The following is a 20,385-nucleotide window of genomic DNA, read 5'->3' on the forward strand; positions in this document are numbered from 1 at the left end:
TGCTGCAGCCATGTTTTTGTTTTTATTTTTTGTGCAGGAGGCTCCACTTCTGCTTTTCAAAGATCTGTGTTTGTAAAGCTGTGCATCTGTTTGCAGCTATTTTCCTGTGCGAGTGTAAATGTTGTTATGAGGCGTGGCCAGCAGCAGCTTATTTGCATTTGGAGGGACAGAGACCCTAAAGCAGCTCGTACAGGAGCTCAGAAATGATCAGACTAAACTCTCATTATCTAAGAATGATTTTGTGTGAAACATGTAATGAGCATGTTTTGTATAGACCATAGCTCTATCCTAACCTGTTGAAGGAACTCTGTGGGTTTGTCTGTTCTTTCAGGCTCAGCAGCACATGGTGGCCGAGCGAAACGCAGGACACCGCCGGCAGCAGGCCTACATCACCCCCAACATCGCAGCTCAAGCCCCGTATTCCTTCCATCACAACAGCCCCTCCCACACGGGCGGCGTCCATCCACACCTGGCCGCCACCCACCTGCCCAGCCAGCCCCACCTGTACACCTACACGGCCCCCGCCGCCCTGGGCTCCACCGGCACCGTGGCCCACCTGGTGGCGTCGCAGGGCTCGGCGCGCCACGCCGTCCAGCACGGGAGCTACCCCCCCAGCATCGTCCACCAGGTCCCAGTCAGCGTGAGCCACCGCGTCCTGCCGTCGCCCACAATGCACCACAGCCAGTACCAGGCCCAGTTCGCCCACCAGGCCTACATCAGCACCTCACCCGCCTCCACTGTCTACACTGGATACCCACTGAGCCCCACCAAGGTCAACCAGTATCCTTACCTCTAGAGACGAGCCGGACTGACACTGAAGGGGCCCGACCCCCGACCCAGCGATGCTGCTTCCTGCACTGCAAAAACACAAAACCTCACCACGTATTTTTAGTCTAGTTTCTGATGCAAATATACAGCTCCCTTGAAATAATACAAAACTTACAAGTAACTTTTCAGCAAGAAATAGGAGCTTGTTCAATAATTAATTAATATTATTGATGTGAGATTACTGGTAGATAGAGTGTCCAAGTACTCAAGTAAGAGTAGCACCACTTCAACAAATTTTTATTCAAGTAAAAGTAAAAAGTAGCTGTCCAAGAAATTACTCAAGTAAGAGTAAAAAAGTATTTGGAAAGCTACATCAGTCATTTAATATTTCAAAATTACAACATCAGACCACTAAGGTTATGTGGAATTGTAGGTATTTTAAAGACCAAAATGAAAATAATTCATATAACTAATTATTAAAAAGTAACAAAAACAGGAAAAAGAAATATTTTTTCTAAATCAGTTCCTTTCAGCACATAACTTAACAAAAATTGCCAATATTTGTCTGGTGAATTATTAGTTGTTATTCATTCAGTGAAGTTAATCACACTGGGTATCCAGAAATTTTACTCAAATAAGAGTAAAATTTACAAAAAGTAAATATTTTTGTAAGTAAGCTCTGGTTAATATTGATGAAAATGAAGATATAATTCAAATAATCTGCCAGGGGAACAAGACACTTTCCCTGTATTATAAATTACAATATGAGAAAAGTATTTTTTCCACTGTCAGATAATTACATATAACTAGTACTTTTTAAATAAAATTAAGAAATTAAGCTCCCATATCTTGCTGAAAAGTTACATTTAAGTTAGTTTTGCCGTATTTCAGGTCTACTAAGATATCTGCACCAATAAGTGGATCAAAAGTCTTGGTGAGATTTTGTGTTTTTGCAGTGTTCATCCTCCATCCCATCCTCTCCTCGACCTCAGACATGAACAGAGACAGAGGAACATGCAACCCTCATGAAGCTGTCATGTGTAACTTGAAGAAGGAATGACTGAACAGAAGGAAACATGACTCAGATCCTCTGGAGAAGAGAAAAAAGATGGCGACTGTTTTTCTTCTTTTGACCATTTTCCCCCCAGAAAAGGGCCAGTTCCGCTTTTGTTTCCCTTCCCTTTGCTTTCCTTTACGAAAGAAGCAACGTCTCGTTAGTTTTTTGGGGGAAGTTTTGAGGACAGCGGATGTTTTAGGATTTATTTCATTTGTTTCCCCGCTCTCCTCTCCCGTCCCCCGCCTAAATATGTTTGGGACTGTTGAATAGGTGGGCAATATTGACTGGAAGTTTGAATTCCCAAAAGCTTTGGGACTTGGTGAAATACGGAAACCTGCTGCTCTTCAAAGATAAAAAAAATACTGATGGCCTTGAACTGTCTTAGTATTTCCAAATCAGCGGAGGCGTGGGGTGAAAACGAAGAGAGGAAACTCCGCCCACTCCGCCTCCTCCAGCAGAGGAGGGAACTGGAAATCTAACCAACAGAAGACAACAAATCTTTTAGTGTATTTATAGATATTTTTCCTTTGTTTTTTCCACCTTCAGTTTGGTCTAGGTGTCTTAGCTGGGCCCCGTGTATAGAATGTAGCAGTATGCACCTGTTTTTATTTCTTTTTTAATTCCCTTGATACCAATAGAGTTATTTCTTATTTTTTCTTCTTCAATGTGATTGCACAAAGTGGTTATAATAACATAGGCATGTACAACGTGATTGTCTGTGTGCTACTGTCAGCCATGCGTGTGTAGCTCATCTCCACAGGATCCTCCTCAAGTCTTTAGATGTCGATCGTCGTTCCCTCGTAGTGCCTTACAGATTTACCGACACAGTTTACTCGGCTCGGGTCCCGAAAGCCGCGAGAGACTACGGCTAAACTTAGCGAGACGCGTTTTCCCCGGTTTCACATCTTAATCGGGACACTTGTAGGTTTCTTCCAGGTGTAGGCTCAGCCCTCGCTGTTTCACAACCACAGCGTCCCGCAGATGATGAAGATTAATGTCAAAGCAGAAATCACGCTGAGCTGATTTTTTTGTTGTTATTGTTGTGTGTGCATGAGATAATTTGCCTGGGGTACTTACCAAAGTCAGAGATAAAGTCATGTTACACTTCGCTCTGGAAATTCATGTAAATATAAAAAGATAGATGTAGAGTGAAGCTGTAGCTGTTTTCCTCGTTTTCTGCTAATCACACGAGAAAACGTGCGTCACGATTCGGAGGCACAGACGTCAGCTCAGTTGTTTTGAGGTTACAGGATACAGTTTGAGACACAACAGAGTTTTTGGTGCATCTCAGTGAATTAGATTATGACAAAATGTTCAAAAAAAACCTAAAGAAAATTTGTATATTTCAGTAATTTCTTTTTGTTAATTATGATTATGGCTTGCAGCAAATGAAACCCAAAATTGAATCTTTAATAAAACTAGAAAGTACAAAAAAATCCGACTTTTAAGAAAGAAATTTTTTACATAATCATGGAGAAAACTGCTTTGAATATTCACTACAAAGAGGGTAAAATATAACGCTGAAATTTAGCTGTTTCAAGCTTATTCATGGAAAATTCAGTGGAAGGAAAATCTAGCACAGTCGTACAACAGTCATTAAACAGATATTTGTAGTGTAGTCATGAACACGTCCTGTCAGAAAATTAAACTAACCTATAAAAAGCTAAAATGTGTATTATATCTTCCTCCAGACTCTGTGTTGTTGATTTTCAAATAAATCTCAAATTTACTTTAAAAAAATAGTCTGAAAAGATTATGTTTTTAACCAGTCTTTTTCCTTCCACTCAACTTTCCACCAATATTCTTATTGGCTGACTGTGTCAATGAGTCAGCCATCTTTCCTTTGATTTTGTCATAATCATTACATTTAACAGAAATAAATCACTCTTTTCTTCAACAAATGCTAATTTCTTGAGATGCACCTGTATTTTTCAAGGTTAAGAGCTAGTCTGAGAGAAGGGCCTGACAGAAAGTGATTGTTGCCATGAGGTAGTTCAACAGACAGAGCACAGAGGGATGTTTGGAAGAGAAACCGAACGGGGTGAAGGAAAGGGGCTGGTTGGAAGCGTAGGGTCCGTTCAGGAACGGGGGGAACTCTCCATCTTAAAAGGGACTTAAAATGGTTGCAAGTTGGCAATGAGCAGGTTGATAGTTACACTGAGCCGCGGCGGGCGCTGCCTCACCTGGCGGTGGCGGCGCTCCTAAGTATCTGACATATTGTTTGTGAGCTCTGATGATGCGAGCGCAGCGTTAGCAGCGGCGCTGCAGGGAGAGCGGACGGGAAACGGGACGCGCATGCACCTGGAAGGGGCGCCTTATGGATGTTTTCGTCACTGCTGTCCATTTGTCTTCGATCCCGGTACACCACGGATATCGCCATGCCGACGGGGCGGGGATGCCTGAGCACTTAGAGAACCAATAGGGCTGCCGCTTTGTGTGTTTGCTGCTTGATTTTATTTAGCCAATAGTACAAATAACCATTTGCCCTATTGAATGAACATGGGCACATCAGAACTGCTGGTGGTCTAGTCAAAGCCTTCTGCCCTCCTCCTTGGTATGCCATAGTACTTGCATTTGAAGTGATTTTTTTTTCTCTCTTTTTAACTTATCTTCATTTTCTTTTACATGGCTGTAGTACTTGTGTTTATTTTTTAGAGATTGTTGCAATAATTCTTGTGGACGTTTTATCAAAATGCGTGTGCGTGTTTTTATGATATTTCGGGCTTATTTGGGTTTTGTAACCTGGTGTACAGTGATGTTTCGTACTGGGTGAAGGTGGGTGCCCCTGTGTAAAGTGTTGCAACACTGCTGAGGGTGGGCAGGCTGATGGTAATCCACTGGGGTGCTTTCAGAAACCTGCTTTTGGGTAATCCAGCCGCCCTCTGGAGTCGGCTTTCATCCTGGTACTTTCCGCTCCCCGTTAACGCCTCGGGTCCAGGTACTTGAAGATGTGATTACATGGTATGTCGCTGGTTACATCAGGCGTCTCTGTTCTGTTGTTTTCTGTTTCATCTCCTTCGTTTCCTCTGGGTTGTTCAGGTCTGAGCACACGTGCATAACATGGAGGATTTCTGAATCAAACTACTGAAACATTCCACTGTTTTTGAGGGAATTTCACAACTACTGTCCACACCCGTCAGCATGAAGGCACCAAAGACTTTAACGAGATCGACCATGCACAGCACAGAACAAGCAATCCTCCTCGTTGTTGCCAGAATATCCAGGCAATAACTTCAAACGCTTCATAAAGTGTGGATTTCACTCTATGAAACCCATGTGTGTGAGGATTTAACATGCATACAGCACAGGTGTTTCTTTGTGGACTTTTAGCTACGACGCCATGATAAAGCAATTACCCCCTTGCAGATATCTTCTTTTTTCTCCGCACACTAAAATATTTTAAAAGATAACATGAACAGCTTTAAAGCTGTCCCAACCAACATGGCCGCCTTGTTAAATCATGAATTAACTGTCATAATTTTTTTGGCTCATTTCACTATCCACCTCATTGTGTAATTATTGCCAGAACAAGAAATAATTTTAATAGAATCCAACTGACAGAAGTAGGGAAAATATGTCAAAATGGTCTCTAAGGGAAAGTTCAAGGTTAAAACCATGAAGGCCTATCTTATTTTAAAAAACTAAACCAAAAAAAAGTATGTTTGCTCTACTTCTAGTGCAAATATCTTAGTCCACTTGAAATAACACAAAATGGAAGCAGATTGTTCCACTTATGGGAAAAATTTCTCATTAGTGAGACAATCTGCCAATGAAACTTGTACTTTTTCATCAATATTAAGGAATTATTAACTTAAAACAAGCTCCTATATCTTGGTGAAAAATTCTTTGCAATTTTGTTTTGTCTTATATCCAGTGTACTGAGATAATTGCAGTAGAAACTAGACAGAAATTACTTTGTTAAGATCTTTTGTTTTTGCAGCGTGGAACCATGAATTCTGTTTTCTAGCAGAAAACCATTTTTGTTAGCCCAGTTTAACTAGATTTATAAAGTGGGACGATGATCCAAAACAGCCAATCAACCTGTGATTGGCTGGAGTGGCCTGGCCAAAGTCCAAACTTAAGTCCAACTGAGATGCTGTGGCAGGTCGGTTTCCCACATGACGACTGTTTAAGAGAGACTTCAGTGCGTAGGAAGTGGGAGGGGCTAACGGTCGAAAGTCGGTAAGAAAGTCGCTAGATTTTATGCTAGTTGCGTTTTGAACAAAAGTTGCTGGAGGCGTCTGAAAAGTCGTTAAATGTAGCGACAAAGTTAATAAGTTAGCAACAGAGCTTCTGTCGAGACCACACCCCTCCACTCATACCCACATTTGGCCACGCCCCCCAGCGTGACTTAGCTCCGCCCACTTTGGTGGAATTTTTCCAAAATTGTCAGAGGTGAGGGCTAAGCTTTCACAGGGGAGTTAGTTACATTTAAACTGAATTTTCATGCACAGATGCCCTCCAATTAACATAACATCAAATAATTAAATTTTCCCTTAATAAATGATGTTTCAAATCATCTTTTGAAAACTTCTGTTTGCATTTACTCAGGTTTTCTTTGATAATAAGATATTTCTGATAATCTGAAACATTAAAAAACAGAAACAGAATAAAAGGGGTAAATACTTTCTCACAGCGCCGTATCAAAACATCTTTTTTCTATTTTTATTTTGAATTCTTCCACACTTTTTACCTGTTAAAATGAAACCAGAAATGAATGATCATGCCTTTTCTCTCCTGATTGTTGTTTTCTGTTTTTAATGTGTTAGCTTTATTGTTGTTGTAGGAAAGCTAATTTTAAAAGGTTTAAGAGTTGACCTGCAAAAATGAATAACCCAAATTGTATGAAGTATACCTTTAAAGATCATGGTCACCTGCACAAAACGAATGTAACATTATGTGACCCAACCACATCTGTCATGGCTTTTGATCTCTCGGTGGGTGATTATTTTATTGATTTGTGACCCATGCATGGCACAATGACTATACAACTGGTTTCCATCAAAACCCCACTAAAAACCAACAATGTAATGTTGCCTATTATCATAATTAGGAGATATAAATGCTCTTATTTTTGCAAAATGAAACAACACTGTGGAAGTTGATTTGTATGATATGTTTGTCTGTTTCTGTTTCACATAACCAACATTTTATGGATTACTGAGGAAAAAGAGGGTCAGAAAAGTGAGCATCATCGTAGATAGAGTGACCTTAAAATTACCAAAATGTGCTTAAGTAGCGTTTAAAAATGTTCGGTGTTGCTGAGGTGTGTACAGCCTTCCCAGATAGCAACGTTAATGTTAACTACTGCCTTCCAAATAACCAACGATACCTCCAAAGCTTTAAAAGGTGACATTTTAATTAGTGGAAACTGAAACAAGGCAGCGTGTCCATCTCTCTGTCGTCCTCCTGTCGAAAAGCGCTCAAACTTCCAGTCCTGCTTACGGTGTTGCTCATCCCGACAAACATTCCCGACAGTGTTACTTGCAGCGCCGCAGCAGTCGTTCTGAAATGACTCACAGCTCGTTAAAAACACACCTGCAACACCTGCGCTGCAGAAATACCTGGCTGGACCTGCAGCTGCTTCCCAAAGGTCAAAGGAGATGAAGACAGGTGTTATGTCACAGAGAAATGCATAATGTAGTTACACAACATTCTCAAAGCCCCTTTGGATACATGTTTTTATTATTCTTATTATTTAAGCCTTTTGTTAATTGGATCTATTCCTTTCGCTGGTTATTCCTCGGGGGAATTCAGGGTTGGGTGGTCATGGTTTGATGCCTTCATTGACTGATTCAATTTTTCAACACCTCCAGTTATAATTATTGTGTATAAAACCTGCTAAAGAGAAAGAACTGCTTACTTGAAGTAACTTAGGTCCTGATTTTATAACAGAATTATTGTACATACCATCTATTGTTTTTTTATGAGGAATCATGTAACTTGAATGTGCTAGAGTTAGATTTGAAAAGCTTTTTTTGTTTGTTTTTAAATTTCTTTGGGAAAATATTCAGCTTACATCAGAAATCAGAGCGGTACTGAATTTAATTTAGTTTTCTGGGGACTACTACACTTAAAAAAATTTAAAAAAATATGTTTCTGATTCTTTGATAGAAGTAGAGATGATTTGATTCCAACATAAAATGTAATTTAATATATAAGATTTTTCTTATCTATGCATAAAACTTGTGTTTGTAATCTTTATCAGATGTTTTTTTAATCTAAAAAAGTTTGGAAAATACCTGCTGTTGTGTCTGTGGACTGAAAGTAATGAAAGTTCTTAGTTTTGATGCATTTAATATTTTTTTTTTCCTGAAGGAAGAAATTGGCCGATTCAAATATTCCCTAGAAACTATGAGTGGTAAATAATAAGTTAACTTTTAAAGGACAGAGAATAGGAGCGCATCAAACCCTGACCCCCTTTTTTGCGTCTATTGCTGTATGGTTTCTCAATGTTGTGATATTTAATTCTTTGTCAATGAAGCTAATGTGTGCTGCAGTATTTCCTAGTATACATCTCTGTTGATGGTCTTTTCTTAATTAGTTTTGTTTATCGGGGAGTGATGTCTCATTATTTCAATCTGTTATTGTAGCGTTTTATGTATACCCTGTTCCTTAGCCTAATATTATCAAGTATGTTATGAGAATGGATATTTTACTGGCTTTATAGAATGTTTTAAAATAAATATAATATTGACAATAAGAAAAAAAGGATTATTTAAACCTCCTAACACGTTGACTACATGCTACTAAGCGCTTGTGTTTTTCCATTAGGATATTGTGTGCTTCTCTTAATCATTTTCGTTGTAGAAAAAAATGAGTGAATTTATATTAGGCTTTGAAAAACTAATGACACAATTGTAAATTTTCCAGGAGGACTTTTATTAGACAAACGGCATCATCAGATAGAAGAAAATAGTAATTTTAATTGTCCTCCTTACTAACTGTAGGATGAGAAGGGGCTCGCGTTGTGGTGAACTATGTTCTAGCTTGTTATTCACTGTTACTTTTGATCATTTTTTTGGGTCTCAGAGGTGAATCGAGTTAATGAGAATTTGTAAGCTCACATATGCATATTGTATATGTGTAGAAATGTAATCACACTTTGTCTTGGATTTACATTAAACTGTTAAGTCACGGCAACAGTCTCCACTTTTTTATTCCATGGTGTGTGATCTTCAGGATAGCTCTGTGTCCAGTTCACTTCAGTTTGTTTCTATAGCAACAATTCACAACAAATGTCGCCTCAAAGCACTTTACAAAAAGAAAAAAATATTCAAATTAGTTTAAAATGTTTTGCTTTGAGTCACTGACTTACAGCATTTACTTCTCCTGATGTAGCAACATTGCAAAATCGCTTGCATCGTCGTTGACAGCTGTCACTCATACTGAGGATGCATGTGGCAACAGTGGAGAGGAAAAACTTCCCTTTAGCAGGAAGAAACCTCCAGCAGAACCAGAACTTTGCCCAGTACAATCTGCCACTTTCCAAGGCTTGAGAAAACTGAGCAGAGACACAAAAAGAAACTGATTTACTGATCCAGGAGAACTTTCCACACTCACGAAAAGTAAAATGTTAACATGAGAGAGAGAACAATTAGTTAATGGCAGCTTTATCTCAACTGATGCCGCCCTCCAGGAACGTTTCACAGCTAAACAGAGCGCCACACAAGAGAAACTGTAACGCTACCAGTTGAAATAACAGAAAAACAATGTAAGTTGGAGAGTAATAGAAGAAGAAAGTCAGGAAAAGTGGTCCATCGACAGCTTCTTCCTAGCCCTACACCGCATCCCAACTGGGAAAACTTTGCTGTTTTAACTATAAAACTTCATCGAAAAGGAAAGTTTTAAGCTTCGTCTTAAAATTAAACATGGGCGTCTTCCTTCCTAAAATGTTAAAAAAATACAGGTGCAAGCGTTATGAAACTGCATGTGATAACTTTTTACAAAGGTGAATTAAACTTATTTAGATAATATGAATACAAACCAATGTGTAGGTGGGCAACATTTTCTAAACATAAAATAGAAAGCATTCAACCTAAAAAGTTAGAAACCCGTACACCTTTCTTTTATTAAGGGAAACATCTGTCAGTTTTCAGGACCTATGCATATTGTATGTATAAATCACAAAAATTAACGATTACAATACAATTATTTTGCATTCTTAGTTGAAAAAGAAACCATGAACCCTGAGTGCTTTTAACTTGGTGACTTTGGATTCGGGTGAAAACAGTTTGAGCACTGCCCTACTGAAACCTTAATAGGACCACTTTGCCACCACTAGGTGTCAGCATGCACCAAAATGTTAACTTGCAATAAATGACAATGACGTGATGGGGTTTTGTTGATTATCTCCATTTCATTGAAAACTACCAAATAGAAAAACCTTCCAGGTACAAGTTCTGCAGGCTTTGAAAGCAAACAGCTTCTTGGATTATGGTATGACACTGCTTTCTGGAGCGACTCAGTTTAACGAAATAAGCAGCAAAATAAACAATCATTCTTAATTTTTTTTTATCCCACACTATTTGTAAACGCTGCGTTTTAATGTAGCTTCAAATTGTGATTGAATTCAAAGTTAAACATAAAGGAGTTTAAAGTTTAAATATAGGACTGCATAAAAACTGAAGGACTCATTAAATGGCTCATAAGGAAGGTAATCCAATTTAGCAGATAAAAAGCTGACACGAATATGTCTCCCATAGATGTTAATGCATCATTGCATGAAGTAACGTTGCCGTGGAAGCCGCAGACGCCTGTGCGGGAGGACCAACCTAATATTAAAAGGCAAACCTGATCGATATAAGCGTCAGCCAATCAGAATGGGGCTGGATTAGCAAGAGACGAATCAGAACTGCCGGGGGGCGGGGCTAAGCCATCAGGACGCGAGGGGGTAACTGGTAACTGAAATTGTGTCACATCACAAGGAGCTATCAGGTCCGGAGCAGCACGCTTTCTCCAAAATAACTTCAAAACAAGCAAGGTTCTCATAAAGCGCTTCATATAAAGGATTTTATTCTTTCCAAGGATATTTTCTCCCCACCTTCACGTAAACTGTCCGAGTCGGAGCTCGCTTTTTATGGGTAAGTGCGCAGCTATGAGCTGGCTGAGAGGACAGTCCGCTCCGGGAAGAAAAAGGGGGATAACCGTTTTATCCGAGCTAGCTTTTGGAAATATCACCCGAGTGCGGATGCTATCAGCGCTTAGCCTTTTTCAGCGGCACCCAAAAAGGGAATATTAGCTTTTTGTAGCTTCATGAGGAGCCACATGATGGCTAAGCTCAGAGTAACGGGACGGGGTAAGGACGGAGGCTGAAGTGTGTCTGGATGACAGAGCTAGCCGCTCTGTTTCACCTCTGGTAGAGATAAATTAAAACCCTGGAAACTGTTTTAAAAACCTCTACATATATATTTAATTCCTCAAAATGGGGAACACAATAGAACATGCTGCGCAAGTAAAACAGATTTGTTCTCACCTAAACTTGCTACAGTGGGAAAATTAAAAAAGTTTAAAAGAACTCCAGCTGTGACAAACAATGCTGGAGGATGTTTAATTTTGTTTATCACAACACAGCAATGAGGGGACTATTAAAGTCTCCAAATTTAATGTATTCATCAGGATTTTGTTTTATTCACCCATTTTTCTTTCCAAAATATCCCTACCTCAGATTGGATGGAGAGCATTTGTGAATATCAGTATCAAAGACTTTGCTCACAGACTCACAATTTGTCTGGAGTTTGGCTAGGTCATTTTACATAGATATGCTTTGATTCAAACTATCCGTTTTAGCTTTGTCCGCTTACTTAGGCTGGTTGTCCTCCTGGAAGTGGATGATCTGTCCTACGTTGTCGTCCTACATGGAAGACAACATGCAAAAGACAACATCTTTTGCATGTTGTCTTCCATGTAGGCAGGAAGGAGTTCCAGTAGCAGCCTGTCTTTCCATGAATCTAAAAAGGCCTCTGACTGAAGCCTGTTGCTGTTTGATTATTATGAGATGCTAACACCATGTTTCCACAATTTCCCTGAGGGTAAATCCCAAAGGGATGAATAAAGTTTCTGTCTGTCTGTCTATCTATTTAACTAACTAACTAACTAACTAACTAACTAACTAACTAACTAACTAACTAACTAACTAACAGCTCATTAGAGGAGCATCAGAGATAATATTAACATGTCCATTAGTTTTTCGTAAGCACTGCTAATCCACTTACTTTGCTTTTGCCACTCCTTTAAATCTCTGCGCATTATGATGGATGGATAGATGGGTTAAACTTCCTCCTTCTCTCTCTGCTCCTTGGTTCTCCTTTTCAACTCATCTGGGATTTTGGGTCAAAGTTCAAGAATTATTTTAGCTTTTAAGATGCTAATCAGCTGCTCCCAGTTGGAAAAACAATTGCTTGTTTCTACAGCTACGCATCATAACTGTTTAAAAGAAAAAAGTACAAGCAAAAATCTTTCTAGCTGCAAAATGAGAGGGATTAATTGTTCAAATTAAGAAAACAGAACAAAAAAAAAAAGACTCGGATTCAGTTCCACACATGCAGACTCTGCTTCCTAATGAGGTGACCTGTAATGGGAACTGGTTGGTCTGGATCTTATTTAGGGGTATCAGAGTAAAGAGGTTTATAATTTGTCATCTTCCTAAAATAATTGCCTAATAATTTGGTGCCGCTGTAATTTTTTGTCAGAGAAAAAAAAAAATGTCTCCACCTCTTTTTTTTTCCAAAAGATGTTTCAGGCAGAAAAAAGTCACTTTTGACAAAAAAAAAATGAAAAGGGTCATTATTCCAGGAAGGTGACAGAATGTAAAAAAGATTCTGTCTTTTCCTTCCACTTTATAGTTCTGTCCTGCTTTGTGTTGATCTCTCACATAAAATCCCAATTAAATTCACTGAAATTGGTGGTTTTAATCTGTATTGTTTTTTTTACTGAAGTGAGCTGTAATTTTGACTGTAAAGCACATGGAGTTTAGCATTTAGCATCAGTTTGCATCTCTGTTGTCTCCCTGCAGCCTTTGACCTCTGGAGGAGGATGCTCCTGTAGGAGTAATTCAAGCCTCTGTTGGTTGATGCGATGAATCTTCACTTCTTAAGCGGATGAAATGCCTTGAAGCTTGCACCGCCGTACCATGGCAGGTTTTCTCTCCGCTGTGGGTTTGGCGGTGATGCTCCAGGCTCTGATGCGTGACCAGTGTGCAGCGTTTCTGGGGATGACAGTGTTGGTAACGCTGATCTCTGCTGGCTCACCTCTTCTAGGTAAGAGAACACCTTTATACAACTCACTGAAACTCAATCCACTGACTTAAACTTTGTGTTATGTAAGTGGCTTCGATACCTATCGCGTGGCGCATCCTGCTGCGTTTGAGAAGCAGATTGATGCATGCAACACATTCTGTAATCTGCATGGGTTTTGTAAAACAAATTGCAAAAATATAACTGTTAAAAAACAGGAGCAACAATTGCTTTGGAATCATGATCACAAAATATTTATATATTTGGACAAGTTTCACAAACAGTTTAAACAGAACATATATTATTCAATATATTTCAGCATCTATTTGTCTAGTTATTTGACAACAGTATAGTTTCTCTGCTTTTATATGATAATTTTTTCTTTACATATGAGATTTTTGGGGAGTTCTATTTGCAGGACTCCAGATAAACCTTTTGCACTGGTTGCACTGGTGAAGCTAACTTTTTTTAGCTTAGTTGCACCAAAGTTTTCAATGGCATTGCATTTAACGTTGCAGTTTTACAAGTTTTTTTTTTTTCCATCACTGTATTTGGAGGCAATATTGACTAGCAAATAACGATCAACAGTCTAGTAAACATAAAGTTCTTTATTTGAATCAGAATTTTAGAAGTCGGGTAACTTAGTGAAATTGGTAGGCATTGTGTTTCTCACCTCTAAAGGACATTTAAGGTATTATTCTGTTATTTTGTTTTATATTCAGACATATATCTGTTCTGCTAATGTTTGCTGAGAGTAATTAGGATTTTATCTTGATGTATTTCTGTTCTGGTTCTTCTTCTCTTGCTTCAGTGTCTGCTTTATCCAGCCTCCACCATTCTGATCAGTATGTGACATGGTTTCTCAAATGTTGGAGACTCTTTGCACAATTGCAGCCTTGTTTGTGGAGTGCAGGGCAGCTGCACTGGGGTGCTTCAATTTAAGCTGCAACCTTTGCATCTTGAATCTACTGGCTAAAGTCAAAGATCTGACATTTGGCTTTCAGACTCAAGAGCCAAACAAAGAGTAAATGTCTGAATCTGCTAGATAGACATTCTCCCTTTACTTAAATGTATTGATGCTGACGTTATCCAATCAATGCAACTCCCAAGGGAGTTGAAAAAAATCTGCTTTGTTACTTTTTAGCAGGATTTAGCAGTAAAAATGTCAGGAAATGAGGAATTAGTGAATCAAAGTTCTGTTGAAATGATAACACAGCCATTAATGTAATTAACTACAGTTTTCCAATTATTGCATTGGTCATATTTGTGATACAAAAAGAAAGGTAAGCAGTGCTTTAAATGGAGCTGCTTGGAATTATATATATATATATATATATATATATATATATATATATATAATCGCTGTTTTCTTCTTTCCTCATGTTCTCATCTGTGCTGCTGTGAGATTCAGTCCAACTGGCTGAACATTACATCAGCATGAAGTTCGTTACACTTTACAGTTCAACAGTCCTTTGAATACCACACACTGATATTGAGATAATGATATATTGTGCTGCCTTAGGTCAAAGATATTTTTGCCTCTTAATTCACTTACTCCAGTTTTTTGCAAAAAATTTCACGGAAAATCAACGGATATCCAATTATTTATTTTTTTTGCGTTAATGTATAATTGTGAGTTCACTGCAAATTTTCTGTTAAATTGGTCAAAAAGATTTGGTTTAAGTGATGCTAACTCCCACCTGTAGGTGGCAGTAGTTCTTACTTCTACACTGCTGCCTCAACCTTCCTTGATCTGTGATCGATGTGGCAAGTAACAAAAAGTCACTTTTACTGTCGTACATAATTCCATTCAAATATTTGTAAAATTAACAATCTCTTTTGACACTGTCAATAAGTTATATGCTATCTTAAACAGTTAATCGGATTAATTGTGATAAATCCATTATTGAATATAATCGTCAACTAATTTGTAATCGATTAATCGTTAACAAGAGTAAGCATGCTCAAGAAAGGCCATTTTCTGAAACGACACAGTGACAGCAGTAATTAAGCAAAAACTGTGTAAAAATATCTACATATTGCATCGAAGATTAAACATAAACCTTCTTTATTTGTAAATGCTTCACCCAAAACTCATGTGGCAATTCTGTAAAAAAAAAAAAAAAAATCTCTTATTTAGCATCTTTTGCTATCAAATTATTAATTGGTTAATCAAAAAACTAATCAACAGATCAGCCCTACTCTGTATTGATGTTCAGTTCAGCGGAAAGGGCTGAGCTTATTTAGTACTTTTTAGATTTAGTACTTTTTGTTGCATTCCTTTACTGTATGCATAGCTTCAAATGATCAAGCCTACACTAAAGGAATGCCGCCTCACTGCCAGGAGACGTGTACTACACAACTCATCCTGCTGTTATATATCATTATAATACCAAGGTAGTTCAGAGAAAAATTTGCCATGCAGCTCGAATTTTGCCACAACACTATCTAAGAGTGAATATCATAAAATTAGATTGGTTATTTCTTTCCAATTCAATAAAGAGCGCTGTGATTTTCACTTCAGCTGTTGTTTTTCCTCTCTGCACTGAATTGGTTGACAAATTGGGCAGATGAAGCTGAGGGCCAGCAAACCCCCGTCTAATTACCAGCCCGGTCTGTTGCCACACAAAATCTGATCTGTTTTGGATGACAATATGTCCATTCATTGTTGATTAGAGCCAGGAGCAGCTACAGATCAATGGTTAGAAGCTATCAGAAGCCAAACTCTGGGTAATGTTGAACTGAGCGGGCCCGCTGCTGACCCCAAACCCACCAGCCTGTCCCGGCCACCGTCATGGCTCGGCTGAGAACAGAGGAAGCAGATCTGCAGGTTGGGAGGGGGTGAGAGGCACCAAACAGACACAAAGGATGAACAATAATTTCAAGATGGCCGACACATCTGACTGAGCTCTACTGATATGTGGAAGAAAAATGACGTGAATATTTTTCTTTTTTGCACTAACACGCTGTTAGTCCAAGAGTTGTTTTTTTTATTGTTATGTTGTGTTTTAATGTACAGCACTTTGTATCAGCTGTGGTTGTTTTAAAGTGCTTTATAAATAAAGTTGGTATGGTATGAAAATAGGATTCAGAATGTCAGATATAATTAGATTAAACTGAAAGTCAAAAACTGTGTCTCAGTTCAGGATTCAGAAGGAACCAATCTGACAATCTTTTCTTTAAACTGTAATAATGGAAACTGTAATTTCAAGCTGTGATATTTTGAACTGTAGCTGTAAATTTGACTTTTTGTTACTGACTGATCACAGTAACAAATGTCTATAACTAGACGTCTGTAACTAGACATCAAGGAAGACTGCTTCAGTAGTATAGCATCACTTAAAAACAACAATTGTTTCCGTTTTGTGGAAAATTTGCAATAAATTGACAATTAGGGCAAAAACATTCGGGGATCTGTGGATTTTGTTCAAATTTCTGCGATCGCAGAATCGCGAAAAATTGAAGTGAGTGTTTTAAATGTTCCCCTAATCACTTGGAGGAACTAAATCTTTGATTACAATTCTTCGGTCTGTTGCTATGAAATGTTTTTAAATTCAAAGCTCTCGTTAAGATTTACTGTGAAGAATCTGAGCAGCTCATGGTCAAAAGCAAACTGCCGTAAGCAAAAAGCAGCATTTGATTTTAACTTTTAAGTTGTAAACATGTTTAATGAAAGGGCTTCTTGGCCTTTGACCTTATTTAGAAATGTGTTTTGGATCTTTGAACAAGAGATCTGAGAAGCCCTGCTGAATGTTAACAGCTTTTCCAGCCTTTTTTGAGGCCTTATTGTTCCATGTCCAAACATATGCGACCTCATTTTGAGCTCCTCCAGGCGAAATCATGTTGTTTTGGTCCTTTATGCATTACAAACCAACCAGTAAGCACTTCACTTTACCCGTCTCAGACTTTTAGAGCTGAAAGCTTCCTTCCAACCTCCCGGAGGTCCTTTCTGGACCCGGCAGACAAAGGGCCTGGACTCTGACCGCGGCCTGTGGGAGGATTGAGACAAAGTGCTGAGTGATGAGCGCCTCTCTGGATGCCTTCTTGTTTTCTAAAGAAAACCTAGATTAAGATTTTTTTTGTATTTTATGAGATTTTTTTTTGTGTGTGTGATTCTGAACCCAAAGTTTTGGAAATGACTGAAAAATGTTCAGGAAAGTCAGCTGTGGCCTGTAGTTCTGTTTGTTTCTAGTGGTCTCCCTCTCTGTTTCACCTCTTCCTTTTTCTCAATCGGACTCTTGTGCCGCTTTCCTCCCCTCCCCCGTTTGCTGCTCCCCTCTTTCTTTAACCCCCCACCCGCCACCCATTCCCTTATCTTACAAAGCGTCCCCTCAGGAAAGCAAAACAAGGGTCACATGAATGTTTTATGAGGTCTGTGCCTTGCAATCAGGTCTCCATTCCCAGGTTCATATTGGTCAAAATCAAAGCAGAGATAAAGTTTGCAACTTCTTTTGACTTATCAAACCATTAAATAAAGTGCAGATTTGTTTTTTTCCCTCCTTTCATTTGTTGAACTCTTCCATTTTTATTTCAGTGCTTGATAACTGTTATATTAACAGTGTTTTTATATGCAAGTGTTGCTTTCGGACGAAGCTGCAGCTTGTTTTCAGTTATTCAGCAGCCTGAGTTTTAACAGAGAGCCTGATCTCATTCGGCTCCACTGATAAAAACAATGCAATCTTTCCCATCTTAAAAGCTTCCCCGATAAACCGAATGTCAGCAGCTCAGCCGTATCTTGATTGTTGGATTTGGATCGCCGTTGGCGGCCGCTGCCAGCTGAAAAGAGCCAGTCACGCAAGGGGGCTCGGCTGAAAACAGAACCATGTGTGGGGTTGCAGTTAGCGAGCGTTATTACTAGAGAAACACGTCCTCCTGTCTCCTTCTCCTCCCAGAAATTACACAACCATTAAACAACTTTGCTTTGCAATAAAAAGTCTGAAAACAGAGAAAATGATGTCATTAGATTTTTTTTTCACTTGGTGTCCAGGCGTTCTTCACACCTAAACCACATGCTCTCTGTCAGCAGCAGCTTGGAAACCGTGTTCGAATCTAATTTGATCTAGATTAGTTATATATACTTATATCTGAAGGTTTCAAGTTGTTGTAACAGAATTGCTGTTGAAAATAATATTGATGTTGGCTTTACTTTGACCCACTCCTCCCTGAATGAACCCAGTTTCTGCAGGATGATTCATCATGCTTTGTTTTGTTGTGGGAGACTTTAAAACAGAAATCTGCTAACAGTAATAATCCTCGTCTTATTAGGATGGTTTTAACGTGACTGGCTGCTGCAATTCAAGCCTGGAACCAGATGCAAAACCAAACAGTGCAACTATGTCCTGTGCAAAATAATTAAAGGAGAAAAACACATTTAGTGTTACATCACAACTCTGCTTCTCTGACTGAGGAATTCATTACGATTTTATTATTTTACTGACCTGAACCTTCAGAGTTACATAAAGACAGTTACAAAGTCGACCTCCTGTCACCTGAAGAACATTTCCAGGATTAGAGAACAAATGTCCCAACATTATCTAGAAAAACTCATTAATGCATTTGTCTTTAGTCCCATCGATTACAGCAACAGCGTCTTCTCAGGTCTGACTAAAAGATCAATCCTCCAGCTGCAGCTGATCCAGAACTATGCTGCTGGCGTTCTGACTAAAACCAGGAAGATAGAGAACATCACCCAGTTCTACAGTCCTTCCAAAGAGAGAATAGATGTTAAAACACTATTGTTAGTTTATAAATCACTGAACAGCTTATCACCACAATACATTAAAGATCTGCTGTTGTTGTATCAACCTTCCAGACCCCTCAGGTCTTCTGGTTCTGGTCTGCATACCCAGAACCAAACATAGAGAAGCAGCATTCAACTCTATGCACGACAAATCTGGAACAAACTTCCAGAAAACTGCAAAACAGCTGAAACACCGAGTTTCTTTAAATAAAAGCTAAAACCCACCTGTTTAGAGCTGCCTTTGATTAACATATTTGATTATTATTCTTGATGATTTTGGCAAAATGTGACATTTGTTGCTTGTTTCATAATATTATCTTGGAAACACGTTGAACTGCCTTATTGCTGAAATCCGTGAAGCAAATAAACTTGACTCGGTGGAGGGCTCGGATGCAACATCTGGTAGCCTGTTGCATTTCAGGCGTGCATTAACACTCCATTCACCTATTTGGCTGAATGGAGGAACTGCCACTGCCGCTCATGACAGATATGGATCCGGATGTTCAGAACACTTACAGGAATTAATGATGATTGAAAAAGAAAAGATTAGAAAGTTTTCCTGATGCTGCTAAGGAATCTCATTTATATACCTCACAATAAAGTGCAGTTTTTTGCACAATTCATTTTTGAAAATCGACCCTTCAGTAGTCAGTCCAGTTTTCTCTCTGAGCGGCATGATTGGTGGAATTACAGGTGTTTGGTTTCATGGACTGGCCTGACAATGAGCAGCCAACCAACTGGAACCCTCTCCTGTTTCAGCGAACAGGTGGTGTGGCTGTGTCGTCTCTGAGACTTTCATCATACTTTACCCACAGTAATGGCCGCCCTAATCCAGGCTGAGCATCTATGTACGCCTGGTTGCTGTTTGCTGCAATAAACTTTGACCCACTTTGACGCATTCTAGCATTAATTATTAAAAACGGGATAAATTCTCTTTGTAGTTTGAAGTAATTGGGTATTATTTAAACAGTTATTTGATTATATTTTGTATGCTATAAATTGAAGTTTTTAAAAGACTCATAAAATGATAATGGAGCGAAGACTGTGCTGTAAACGGTGCATCCTCTCTCTAATCTGTAATTACCCGTGTCACTGTTTTCGTCCTTATTTCAGTCATTATTATTATCCATTGCCTTCCAGTAATCACAATTATCTCAATTAGGGGGCTATTTTTGTTGTCCTTTCACCCAAGCTTCATTGTCCCAAAAAGGTGACTGCTGATAAAGTCCTTTGTGGCCGTTGGGGCGTGTTTTAGATCAGCTGACATTTTGGGGTCACGAGCAGCAGCTTGACCTCAGACATCAGTGATCTCCTGCACGAGTCGGACTCTCTTTGATTTTTAAACAGTTTTCAGCCACATAAATATTTACAGTCATTGTCAGAAACCATGTGTGTTTCTGCAACAACCATTCAACCACACATTATTTAAATAATTAACTGTTTTTGTGCTCTCTCACTTTTACGCAAATAAGCTGTTACTAGTCAGACCCCCCAACTTGTTATTTAAACTTTATTCACATAAAAAGAGCTGCAAACAGATGAACAATGGTAAAAAGATGCATCTTTGACCCTGAGTCAGACCCAGA

At 38.9% G+C, this 20,385-nt stretch overlaps 2 protein-coding genes across 4 annotated transcripts in view; both read left to right on the plus strand.

The window, feature by feature from the left end:
* Positions 1–8,968, plus strand: part of hipk2 (homeodomain interacting protein kinase 2) — a 95,949-nt gene extending 86,981 nt beyond the window's left edge. For both annotated transcript variants that reach the window (XM_007553211.2, XM_007553213.2), the window contains exon 15: positions 332–8,968. In XM_007553211.2, coding sequence (XP_007553273.1) covers positions 332–796 — 465 coding nt within the window. In that variant the 3' untranslated portion in view covers positions 797–8,968. The remainder of the gene's footprint in view (positions 1–331) is intronic.
* A 1,738-nt stretch (positions 8,969–10,706) lies between these two features.
* The window catches only part of LOC103138856 (UPF0606 protein KIAA1549), a 37,622-nt gene continuing 27,943 nt past the window's right edge, over positions 10,707–20,385 (plus strand). For both annotated transcript variants that reach the window (XM_007553216.2, XM_016672054.1), the window contains exons 1-2: positions 10,707–10,908; positions 12,840–13,083. In XM_007553216.2, the coding sequence (XP_007553278.1) occupies positions 12,957–13,083 (127 nt within the window). In that variant the 5' untranslated portion in view covers positions 10,707–10,908; positions 12,840–12,956. The remainder of the gene's footprint in view (positions 10,909–12,839; positions 13,084–20,385) is intronic.

Source organism: Poecilia formosa, unplaced genomic scaffold (genome assembly GCF_000485575.1).
Source record: "Poecilia formosa unplaced genomic scaffold, Poecilia_formosa-5.1.2 Scaffold55, whole genome shotgun sequence".
NCBI lineage: Eukaryota > Metazoa > Chordata > Actinopteri > Cyprinodontiformes > Poeciliidae > Poecilia > Poecilia formosa.